Source organism: Cupressus sempervirens, chromosome 11, assembly GCF_028749045.1.
Source record: "Cupressus sempervirens isolate cs-2001-9-10 chromosome 11, ASM2874904v1, whole genome shotgun sequence".
NCBI classification, from domain to species: domain Eukaryota; kingdom Viridiplantae; phylum Streptophyta; class Pinopsida; order Cupressales; family Cupressaceae; genus Cupressus; species Cupressus sempervirens.
In genome coordinates, this window is record NC_143128.1 from 360913252 (window position 1) to 360926645 (window position 13394).

Here is a 13394-nt window from a genome sequence, read left to right on the forward strand (position 1 = left end):
TTGCGTGAAAAGTGGACCAATGAATGTGATTTCTACCGGCGTAAAAACCTAGCTGGCTATGTCGATGCTTTTAATTTTGAATTGAATAAGTTTTGTTTGTTTTTACAAATGAGATTTATGGTTTATTTGAAGAAAGAGGAACAAAGAGGTTTTTCAGGACTCGGGAAGCATCTTACTGAGTTCAATTGTGATCTCATCTATCTCTCTATAGGACTGGTTTATGATACTGCTTAAGGAGGGTATTACCATATTTTACGTGTTCCCACAAGAAGGCAATAGTACGAACCAGCATGAACTTGATTTCCCATGGAGGAGGAGAAGATTCCGATAGCAGCTGAAGATAAAGTTACCAGCAAGATGAAGAATACGGACCAGTCCATGTGCAAAGAGGTTGATCCTAATCTAAATGAACCTCTTCTTGACACGTAGGATTCTGACAGAGAAAGATGCAGCAACAGCGGCGCCATTGGGGTGTGGTATAACTGGTTTGACTAATTGGTCTTACTATATGTATCAGTTGTAATCACGTATACTTCATCTCATCACATTCTGCTTAGTGATCCTTGTTGATACTATCGGAGATGCTGCTCCTCGTAATGTAATCTCTGTTTTGATAAACAATCATTATAATAAAAAAAATACTTGAATTTGTATGGTTTCAAAACATTTGACAACAGAGCACAGTTCGGTATAAAATAAATGATGTAATAAGTTTGTTCGCATAGTTACAACAAGAATAAAGCATATAGCTATCCCGTCATTAAACAAGAATAAAAGTTTCAAATTTTTTTCATTATAAAAATCAGCAGAACATCGGGGAACAACTGTGAAACTGATTACCGGAAGAATGCACAACAGCATATAATACCGTCAATGTTAAGTGAAGAGATAAACGCAATGAAGTAATATTGACTCACTGGAAAAGAAGCAGGATGAGCAGTAACAGTGACAAGCCCGTTTCCTTTGAGGGATTGCTTGCGGAATACAGTCTGCCCCTCATCATTGCCGAAGCCTCCATCCTGCGAGCCCCACCATTCTCCGGAATAAATCCAGTCGGCCTCATCTCGTAAGATATTGGCGTAGCTCCATACATTGCTCAACGATGAACATGCTCTCCTGTTCCCAAATCTCGCTACTAAGTTCATGTCGAGCAGTTTTGGGGTTGTGGTATTCAGAAAGTTTCGTAGGTGCTTTGGGAGGGAACACTGAATTGTAGATATATTCAGCACCGATTAGGTACTATCCAAATCAAATGTTAGAAGATATGTTCAGGGGACATTTATATGCATATAGGTGTAAAAGAGGATATTTCGAGACTAATGAAGACAATGAATGAATGAATGTTTTTTAATGTCTTTGTGAGACAAGAGCAGTCTACGGGACTGAAGAGCAAGTCTAAAGGATCAAAGAGCAACTGCACTATATTCGAATTTCTTTTCATTTCTAATCTTTTGGTATGCATGTTAAAAATCAAGTCTCATCTTATCTCCTTCAAATAAATTATGCATGAGAAAGAGAGGATATTTTACCACTAGGTAATCAATGGTATAAAAGAAAAGATATTTCTAGATTTAGGAAATGTGTATTTTATTGGTATTTGGGAAATTATCTTTTTAAGAGTTTGAAAGTAGTAAAAAAAAAAAAAAAATTCTTATGTATTTTTTTTTGGTTATGAATCTTGCTTAAAAAGTCATTAAATTTGAGAAGTATTATTTTTTAAATAGTTTATTTGGGCTATCTATCTTTAAGCTATTTTCATATTGAATACTAATATCTTCATATAATAGGCATTCTATGATGAAGTTTTATTTTGTTTCAAAAAAATATTTGGTGAAGTGTAATAATGAATACTATAGCATTTTTTCATTTTGATTTTGTATCATTTTTAAAATGTATTAGAATAGAATAGAAACATTATAATATTTTTCATTCTAAGTTTGTATCCTTTTTTTAAATGTCTTAGAATATAATAGAAGACTTTCAACATTCACTAGATCAAATAAGTTATATGGAACATATGCATATATTTTACGTATTGTATGAATAATATAAGGCCCTCACTATTTTTGTAGCTACTTTAGACAAAATTACATTTTTGAAATCTTGTTTTCTAAAGATATTGGTGAGATTATGTTCCCTTCTTAGGAAAAAAAATAAAGTTAAGATTCTCAAGATATGATTGTTACCAATAGACATGGGTGTCAAATTTTTTAATTTACTTGTCTAAGGTTGTCAGTTTATGTACATTATCTTGAGTCATTTGCATAACAAAGAGAAGATCATTATGAATAGAATAGTATGTTAAAGTATAAATTATTCTACTTTTATAGATACATCAGTCTATAATTATCAAGCATTCACAAAAAATCAACTTCCTTTTATCAACTAATGCAAAACACCACATAAAATACAAATTAACACAAAGGTGCATGTTAACATACATCAATTATTAGTAATAGAACTAATGTAATCCTGATGATGGATCACTGCGTGTGATTCGAAACATTGATGCTAAAAAAATTTGACACAATCAAAATTCCAGAAAAACTTTGATATCACACAATAATTCATATATAACACCCATTTATTCTCTTTTACTTTTATTGTGAACTTAATTTTTGATGTGGTAAAAGAAAAAACAAGGTGAGATAGAATGCTTCCACATTTTAGCCTAAATCTCTATGAATCTCCTTAGCGCCACCAATATATTTGCTACTTTTTATAGCATCAAAAAAAAAATATTAAACAAATAAGATTGTAGATTTTCAAGGCAAAATGGCAAGTTTCTAGACAAAACCAAAATATTTTATGTTCATTTTGGTAGTATGATTTTATCCCACACACTCGGCTGCTTTGACCCTCATTTCTATGGTTATGTTTTATGTTGCATTAATATAGAATATAGGGCATGTGCTAACCCATCTTCTAGCTTTTTTATTCACATAGGAATAAAGATTCAAAAAATCATTCACAAGAGCAATATAACCAATGAAACTATTAATATGTTGCCCGTGTTCAAAAGATCTTCTTTCATGTTTATAACTCTACTGAATATATCTTAGGAACTTATCTACCTAAGAAAAAATAATAAAATTGTTAGTTTTTTTTAACGGTGCAAATTGTCCCTATAATAAAAAAAAGTCTAACATAGCACAAAAGCTTTCCATTTTGTTAATAATGTGACATGGTCCAAAAAATCTCAAAATATAGATAAATAAAAAATATAGTAACTTTTTAATTTAAAAATATTATTAAAATATCATGATAAACACTAGCTACCCTCCTATAATTCCACAATGCAAGTAATTAGCAATATATCCTTACAACCATCAATTTGACTTTGTTAAGTGACTAAAAAATATAATTCAATCAAAGGGCACACATTTAAAAGTGGAATGAATGAAAATGACCATTGCCATAATTATTATTGTACTTGCTATAGGCAATGTAACTATTGCATTCACTTTGTATTTACATCCAATCAACAATAACTACTTTTTATAATTTGAATATTTCTAAAGCTTTGATACTTATTTTTTATTATTTTTTATTATACATTTTGTTTTTCTGAAATATGATTGGTTGGATTGATTTTGCATTATAGGAGCCATTTTCAAGGCTTCTCCATATCAGATATTTTTCAGCTAAATTTTCGAGAACCATTTATATCAATCCTTAATAACAATTAATTATATTATAAATCTAGTGTACTATAATAATTATAGTGATATCATATAGTTATAATAAATAAAGCTATCAATTATATAAATAAACATATGGACAATTCATATGTATAGATTTGAATTATGTACTATTATTATACTTTTTTGAACTATATTATAACATCTCACAATTGCATTTGTTAAAATACTTATTATAAACTATATTATTACATAAGTAAATGTATGGGCAATTCATATACTAATTTTATCATATGTATGTATAGATTTGAATTATATATTATTATAATATTTTGAACGATATTATAAGATCTAAAATTACATATGCTAAAATATGTATTATATCTAAATTATAATATATACGTTTATTACAATTTTAACTATACTATGATAATTATAATGTAATAGTATTAAATTTAGGTAATATATTTTAATATAATTAAATATATATTACATTTTCTAATATAATCATATAATTTACAATACAATTTATTTATAATATAATTTAAAAGTTCTCATTGCTAATATATTTGTTATATCAAAATTATAATACATACATGTTATAAATAAGTACTACAATTTAATTATTATACAATAGTTCTATATTATATATAATAATTTAAAATAAAACTAAATATAGATTGCAATATATCTACATTTTCTAACATTTCTTATCATTTACAATATATTTTAATATAAAGCTATTCACATGGCAAGTACATGCCGCTATGCGGCACTTGTTTTTTGTTACTATTCCATAGTCCAATGCACTCAATATAGGACATGTCTATGTGCATTTAATAGCATCTATAGAGGCATAATGAATGAAGAGATTCTTTGCATGCATTTTTTGTGCTATTCAAATGTAATTTAAGACATATTAACAATAGAAGGTAGACCCCACACGATTAAAGATTTTGTTATTGTGATTCTCGCTTGAGTAGTGTGGATTCATTATAAATTAGTAGACCATTTCTTTTAAGGATTGGTTGCCAAGATTACTTTGAGTTTTCTAAGGTCTTAAACTATTATAAGGCACCAGATGTTATAAATATAAACTCTAAATAAAATAATATACATTATTATTTTGAGTTTTCTAAGGTCTTAAACTATTTTTTATAAAAAAGCAGCCAAAAACTAGGGGGTTGGCCCTTTACAACAGTGGTGTGACAACCATCAAAAACCTGCTAACAACCAGCACAAGACCAGCTAGCAAACAAACAATCCCTCTAATGGTTCATATCAAAAACATCATAAATAGTATACCAGCATATAACGTTATAGTATTCCTACTTTTAAAACCAACAGAGTTTAACAAATTAACAAACTGTGTGTAGGTGGTCATCACATCGTACCACCTACAACCCTAAAACAAGTTCAACATAAGAAACAAAACCATCAATAGTGGATGGGGAAAGACCAAAAGAGTACCAAAAAATAACTAAAACTAGAAAGCCATTAACTAGCCTCATTTTTCTTTCCTTTCCTAGTCATGAGAACTTTGGCCCAGTCAGTAGTGAGGAAACTATAAAGAAGCTTTGTGTCCTCCTTTCCAAGGTTCTCCTCCTCCGAGTTATTAGCCAACAGTTGAAGTGTGATAGCCATTGAATGCGTCACTTTGAGGGTGAACTTTGAGAAAAGGTTGAATCCCTCTTCCACCGCCATGCACCTATCCATCAACTCCTTGTGTTCTTTGTGGGTTACAGGTTCATTCTCCTTGGTTTCTAGCTTAAGGTCTTGCTACAATTCTCTAGTGTGTTCCGCTTAACCTGCACTTCAGAAATGTTAGCATGACCTTTCAGGTTCTCTTAGCCCTCTTTACCAACTGGGGAGGAAATAGTCTCAGGGAAGGTATTGCTCATATTGGGGTGCTCCTAGTTGACAGCAGAAGGCAAAGTGATGGTGGCAAAGATATGTGTGGGGTCGGGGGAGGGGTCCTTAATAGTGTTGTCTACCTCAAAGTCCAAGTACCATCAAGGGTATTATCCCATTTCTCCACATCTTTATTCGTCTCCTATTTCCCTTTATACATACCATCCCTTGAATTCTCGTCACACTCATCAAAGTTGGTATCTTCCTCCTCCTCTTCTTGAGAGTGACTGGCCATTTGTTTGTATCAACCCCAAGTCTTAGCAATTCTTCATGACCTTCTTCTACTACCACAAATTTCCTCATCTAGGTCACCAATTTCAACCTCCACCCTCTTGTCCATTTTAATTCTTTTGTTGGGCTCCAGTTCAAGGGTCAAAATTTTGTTTTTCCTTCCCTTAGTAGGGGTTTGGCTAGGAGAGGGCTGAGGAGTGCGGCCTTGGCTTCCACTAGTAAATTCCAAATGTAGGGGGACCTAGAGGGGAGGATGTTATCAATGGCAATCACATGAGGAGGGTAGAGTGCTAGGTGAAATTGGAAGAGGCAGAACATGAGCCCTTGGTGGAGAATGGTGAAATTTGCCCCTTTTTCCCTTCTTTTCTCTAACATTTATGACAATGTCCTCAAGGGCATGCAATAGGAAGAAAGGAATACTAACAAATTCCCTATTGTGAAAATGGTTAAGTAGAGGGAAATGATCAAATTAATACACATCGTGCCTACCCTCCACTGTTAAGTACTTCATTATCATCAAACAAACATTATCTCAAGGCTCTGAAAGTCTACTTGATATTGGTCAAGAGCCTCATTCTCTCTAAAGAAACTGGATAGGCTCACCTCATCCACCACCTTCATGATTTTTTGCCATTTCCTACCCTTCATCTCTAAACTCATCGCCATAGCAATAGATTCTTCATTCACCTGAAAAGAAATGTCATTAATGGTCACCTGCCTATCCTTCCAAGTTGCAACGAATTGTTGTGAATAGTTTTCATTGTACTCCACCATAGCCTACATATAGGGGACAAACCCTCCTTAAGAAAAATCCAAGTGGCTTGCCTCTTGGAGAAGTCCTCCAACTTAGTGTGCTCCAATCTATTTAGGTCCCCACCCACGACAACTTTCTCCTCAACGAAATCTCCTTCCACTGACTTATTAATTCTCATTTTTACCCAAAAAATTGCCAAGGCAGGCCTAAAAATAGAACAACCGGTGGATAAAAGCTTTTTTTTTTGTTCTTCACAAGCCTATGAATATAATGTACAAGCCAGTTAGTGGTATCATTACAGGGAGTGTGTGGATTCCACACGTAATACCATAATGATCTAGCCCTGGTATTAATGTGAACTTTTCCCTTAATCATGCCATAACACCACACAATAATGACAATAATTTTAATGCTCATATTGTTTACTAATTCACCTTTTTCATGCCTCTTCATGATGCAATCAGTATAATTTCTCTTAGCAAGATGTCTTGTCAACATTATGGCAACCTTAGCTATCATAATAATAGCAACCCTGCCAAAAATGTCCATTTTCCAAAGTTGAAGAGTCATCTAACCTAATTTAACGAGGTCTTTTCCTTGCCAACGAGGGAATGCGCATTCTTGGGAAGTGTTTCCACACTCCTCGAACTTTTAATATTCACAAAATCAAAACTACTCCTGGCCAAGGCGTCTACCACCACATTGCCTTCCCTATAAGTGTGGTGTAAATCATAATGATCCAGTTTCATAAGATAATGCCATATGTCCCCCAATATGTGCCTTAGTGTCCAACCAAGTTGAGCCCAACCCTGAACCGAATCAATGATGAGTTTAGAGTCCCCTTCAATTGTAATTCTTGTGATCTTCATTTCTACCAAAATTTTTAGCCTCCATATTAAGGCGGTCGCTTCCACCACATTGTTAGTTCCTTGACCTAGTTTTCCTGAGTAGGCAACTAGCACATCACCTTTTTTGTACCACAACACACCAGCTGCTGCTGCAAGCCCCTGATGTGTTGCTCCATCAAAATTCAGTTTGATAGTGGGGCCAGTAGGAGAGTTCCAACACGTATTTCTTCTAGCAACGACCTCCAAGTTGTCAAAATTATGGAAATTTGGGAGAATATTCTATCCGTCAACAATATCCTCCTCTTTCCTGCTCAGGGGTTCCTATGGCACTCTCACTTTCGCTGCCATAACATTCTTAGTAATGAGCTTTCCGAGAATCTCTCCCACAATCTCCTCACCCCTTTCCTCCTCACGAAAGACCCAATTTTAAGGTCTTAAACTGTTATAGGGCACTAGATGTCATAAATATAAACCCTAAATAAAATAATATACATTGTAAGAGTGTAGGAAAGGTTTTGTAATTGATGTTCTTGTAAATATATGTCTCTATTGTTTGTTTTATTCTAATATTTAAGAAATTATTACAATCACGATAACAAATTTCCTCTTACCACTTTTGCTACTATGAGAAGAACTAGGGTTTGATGTAAATTCGAAAACATTTAATATACTGTCCTACTTTTGTAATGGTCACTATGTCCCTACAATTCTAAATTAAATTGTTATGGATTGGTCTCTCTATTGCATACAATGTGCATGTGATTGTCTATGAAATTAATATTGTTTTGATTGATATTTTTTAAGTCTTATCTCATTCACTCAACATTATATAGGATTGGTTGGTTTATGATTATATTGTTTAATGTCTTAAGGCACTAATTCACATTGATGAGACGTAGTCCATTCCTCAACTTAAATAATGTCCATTCCAGTTAGATATATATTTAAATTAGGTTGGACGTGTGTTGTTCAATATGAATAAAAACCCAAACAAAATGACTCTTCTCACTGGTTTTAAAGGGCATGCCCTTTATACATAAAAGATGTTTTGAGAGATGATGTATTGTTGACAATTGTATCAGGTCAAAGATTAAAGTCAATTATAATAGTTCTTTGAGGGTTTATACTCTTCAACAATACTACTCTATGGAAGTTTCTCTCATGCATACAAAGAAGGTGGGTGAACACATTCATAGAAGATGTATTAAAGAAGTGATGTTAAGTATGTGAACATAATTGGGTAATAGATGAATTGGTCTATGGCAAGACAATATTAGTTTGATTGTTTTACATGATTTGATAAAATGTTAAGATGATGCACAAGCAAGTTAGTTTGGTCGGTAAAAGAAGAAGTAGGAAGGTTAAGTAAGTTGGGAACTAGAGCTAACCAAGTAGAATATTTTATCGAGAAAGGATGGTTACTAAGTAAGAATAGTGTTAATCGAGCATAATGTTAACCAAGTGATGGAGATGTTCAACGAAGCAAGAATACAATTCAATAAAGAACAATAGTTTGTGAAAGATTGATTAAGGGATGACATAGAGTGAAGATTTGGACTATTCTAGAAGATTCTAAGATAAGGACAAAGTTAGTTAACAAGATTAACAAATGAGATTGGAAAGGTAAAATCAATTGGTGAAGACTTAAGATGTGTTTTGAGATCCAAGAAAAGTTCAAATTCTAAGGTGACGATACAGTTGGAAAGGTCCATAAAATGTTTTACCTAGCAGCAGGTTTAATGAATATGAGTTGGTATTTGATCAAGTGGATGAGAGGAAACCTTGGAAACCATAATGAATGTGATTAAGTGGAAAAAGTATTCTATATAATTGTTAAGTATCAAAATTTGCACCTAGTACTGAACTAAAAAAGTTCAGCAATTCTGACTTAACATGGGAATCACTTCCTGGTGAGACATGCAGTGAAGTGAAACCTTCGGTTTCTAGGCCAACTCCTATTGTGTATTCAGTGACAATTCCATGGACCTAATCTAAACTTGTGGGAAAAGGGGAGAAATTACTAAAAATAAACCTAAAACCTACAGTCTAAACTAAGAAATGGGTGATACACCAAAAGTGAATAATGAAAATTCAGACATACTTGACAAGGAAGAATTATATAGCTACTTGAAGTACAAGCAAAACACTTCTTTTTGTAAATATCTGCATAAGTAATTTATAATAAGGTTTGAAGAATGAATTAGCAAAAGGAGGAATATAGATGCCTCTCTTTAACCAATTTCACTTTTGAAAACACAAATTATAACCTGCAAATAGACTTACTTTCCTACAACTAGGTGTTGGAATGAGACAAAACAACTAGGAACAATTATAGTTCACAAATTATTCTATCAAATAATTTTGACACACACAGAATTGCAGAAAGAAAGAAGGCTCAAAAATTGACACAAAGTAGCATAATCACAACTGTTGTTTTTGATTAGATAAACAGGTTTTACAAGGATCCTGAAACCCAAGAGTTAATACAAATCAGGCTGAAAATAAGTGTTAGAAGCCTAGCCACAAAAGAAACAAGTCTAAAGGCTGAATTAGCACAAGGCCCAACCAAATAAACAAAGGCCAAGGAAAAGGCCAAACCAAAAAGACAAAACAGAACAGCCAAAAGCCAACAAATAAGGAAAATAACAGGAACTGCTCCTCGATCTTTCTTTCCAGCTCTTGCATGACCTGTGCAGCCTCCTGAGCCATCTTGTTCTCCTCGGCCTCCTGCTGGTGAGTCTTGAGATCTTCCTGGTCCAGAGTAGAAAAGGTGATACTAGTGCTATTGTCTTCATCGGATTTGGCTTTACCCCTATCTTTTCCTTCCACATCCCCTTGCATATCTTTATCTTTAAGCCACTCAGTTAAAGATAAAATGTTGTTATTGATCGAGTTGAGCAGTGAGATCATCTTGCTCGATAGATTGTGATTATAATTTTCCAGATTATGGATCCTCCTTTCTGCTAGGCTATGCCTATCATCATAATATGTCCCTTTCTCCAGGCCCTTAAGATTCCTAGCTCCTTCCATTTGAACCACCTTCTCCTTAACCTCCTCTAGCTCATGAAAAAGCCACTTGATTGACCTAAAATTATCAACCATGATGTTGCAGGCATTGTTCAAGAGGTTCATCCCCGTTTCCCTGGCATTATCAGAGATAGCCACTATCGCAGGGTTAATGAGCTCTTCAAGACGCGGTTTCTCCCGATTGTCCACCAGGATCTGGGGGTTCATCACTTCCCTGAAAATACCCATTTTTGAGGTCCTCACATTAAAATTTCTCCATGCTTTACTCCTTTCTTTGGCCAGCACCTCCCCACTCTCAGCACCAAAACTATCCTGAGTCTGCACCTCCAAATGGGCCTGGGGATGGACAGGGGAGAGAGGGATCGAGGAAGAGTCCAGGTCTTGTTGCAACCTCTCATCCTCCATGCCCACCCTCTTGTGATTCTTTCCACTCTAGGAATCCATTTTTTCCTCCTACCTTTCCTTTTCCTCCTCTTTAGACTCCATCGCCTCCTCTTCATCACAGGTGTCTTGTTCCTCCTTCTCAATCTTCTTCTGGCCATGATCTCTAGGGCTAATTCTTCTAGGGATGATGGGGGAGGGAGTCTTCTTAACATTTGGCGAAGCTTTTTTACCTGCAAAGGTAAACCCTCCTTCCTCAGAACTAATGCTCTGAATATCATCTGAGTCAGAGGAATAGCTAGAGCTATCGATTTCCTAATTCCTAGCCTGCGATGGGATGTTACTAATCGTCTGAGCCTTGAAGTGCTCATAGATGAGTAGTACTAGCCCCTCATGCAGAGCAAGGTTTGTAAAGTGTTTCTTTTTGAAGCTTGACACTGCCTTACTCATAGAATTCAACAAATAGAAAGGGAAAGAAACTTTGCTATCATGAAGAAAATGGTTCAGAAGAACAAAATGGTGGGTGCAAACATGATCAAACCTAGGGTCAAGAGTAATGTACTCAATGACAACGTGCAGAACATACCTCCAAATATTCGTTATAGACTCTGGATCATAAAATGTATCACTTTTTTTCAGGGCATTCAACTCCTTAGGATTGTCGTCAAAGTCCTTCACAGCACTGGCCGAAAGCTTTTTATCCCTAAAGAACTTAAAGCCCACCATTGGAATCTATGTCATAGCCGAGATCACCTCCTCTGTAATCAGAGAAGCTATCCCATTCACCTTGACTCTACCATCCTTCCATGAATTGACCATGTTGTCAGTCACATTTTGGTTGTAGCCATGCGGCTTCGTGATATACCTTGAAATCCCACCCTGAACCAACTGCTCCCAAACTTTCTCCCTGCCTATCCATTTCTCCATTTTTTCCACCGGTTCTTTTCTGCACCTTTCTCCCACCATTTCAATACTTTTCTCTCCCACAATTCTCATACACACAGCTCTCTGAAACCTCACGACTTGATAGGGTTCTTAACATTTTTGAGGGCGGTTGAAGAAATAGTTCTTGTCTTTGCTCAGATTACGAATACAACAAAAGACCCATGAAGCGTGCCAAATAAAATGTAATAATTCCCACTTCTTGCATTTACCAATGCAGCCTTTATGAGTAGTACCCTTTCCCCATAAGCCTTTCTTATCCATAATAGTAGTTTGATCTCCTCTGTACTCCCTTGGATCTTATCCAGCTCAATCAAACTCTTAACATTCGCCGAAAAACTCTTTCCCGATTGCCAGGTCATTTTTTGGTCGAATTGGACACCATTATTAGCAAACGAATCTGCCACCGAGTTAGCTTCCCGAAAAACATGAGTGACATGGACTCTTTCAAATTTAGCAAGAGTCTCATGTGTCTCATTAATAAGATTAGCAATTGACCAAGAATAATGAGATTTTCCATTTAAACTTTTAATAATATTATTTGAGTCCCCTTCAAGCCATAAATTGGTAACTCCAACTTCAAAAGCCAGTTTCACCACATGACAGGCCACACTTGCTTCCGCAAAGTGATTAGTTTGGAATCCAAGTGGGAGAGAGAAGTCTGCAACTCCGTCCCTGAATTCATTCCTAATAATGCCTCCACATCCCAAGGAGCCAGGATTTCCCTTCGAGGCCCCGTCAAAATTGGCTTTATGCCATCCTTCTGGGGGGAAAAGCCACTTGGCTTCCTGTCTTTTTAATAGTCTTTCTTTTTCCTTCTCCATTTTCCTACCACCCATTTCAATATCTCCCCCCTTCCTTACTAGGTAGTTTTCCTTTATATTTTTGTTAATCTTTTTCTCGAGTACAATGGCAGGTTCCTCTCTGTCTCTAAAGATTCTATTGTTTCTCTCCTTCCATATGCTCTAGCAAAAGTGGGGTAAGATCCAGGTACCTAAATCCTGCAAAACATAGGAATAGACACAAGGATTTCCATTAGCAAAAAAAATCCAGGAGATTATCTGGCATGCACCAGCTAATCCCTAAGTCTTGGGTCAGGAAGTCCCAGACCTCCCTAGAGAAGGTACAGTGAATGAACAAGTGATTGCCAGTTTCTAGCTGGTTCTTACATAAACTACATCTGCTCGACAGAATCTAACCTCTTTTTAATAGGTTGTCCTGAGTGAGAATTTTGTTCTATAAGGCCAGCCAATAAATTATATTGATTTTTGGAGTGAGGCCTAGGATCCAAGCTTTCGACCAAGGAGGTCTCTCTTTAGAGCTCCAAAGAGCCATATACCCCGAAGCAACAAAGTAATTACCACTGGAGTTTTCCCCTCAGATCATTTCATCGCTCTCCTTGCTAAGAACCATTGAGTTTAACATTAACATGATTGGACTTAGATCTTCAGAGATTATAGAAAGATCTATCCAACCTTGGTCGTTCCTGTAATTACTGACTTTCAGCCCAAAAAGTTGGATACAGTGGTTCGTCCAAACATCATAGACCGGATTGTTCATTAGGGGGCCCTAAAAAAGCCAATTATCAAACTAGAACTGGATATCCTCCCCATTTCCCAATTTCAAAGAAACTTTGGCCTTTGCCAGGTTCCTAGCTTT

General features: G+C 35.3%; 1 protein-coding gene across 1 annotated transcript in view; it reads right to left on the minus strand.

Annotated features, from left to right (window-relative positions):
• Positions 1-1390, minus strand: part of LOC149529561 (S-adenosyl-L-methionine-dependent methyltransferases superfamily protein) — a 154689-nt gene extending 153299 nt beyond the window's left edge. The window contains exon 1 of the mRNA XM_089808945.1: positions 918-1390. Within this exon, the coding sequence (XP_089665071.1) occupies positions 918-1145 (228 nt within the window). The 5' untranslated portion in view covers positions 1146-1390. The remainder of the gene's footprint in view (positions 1-917) is intronic.
• Positions 1391-13394: the final 12004 nt, after the last annotated feature.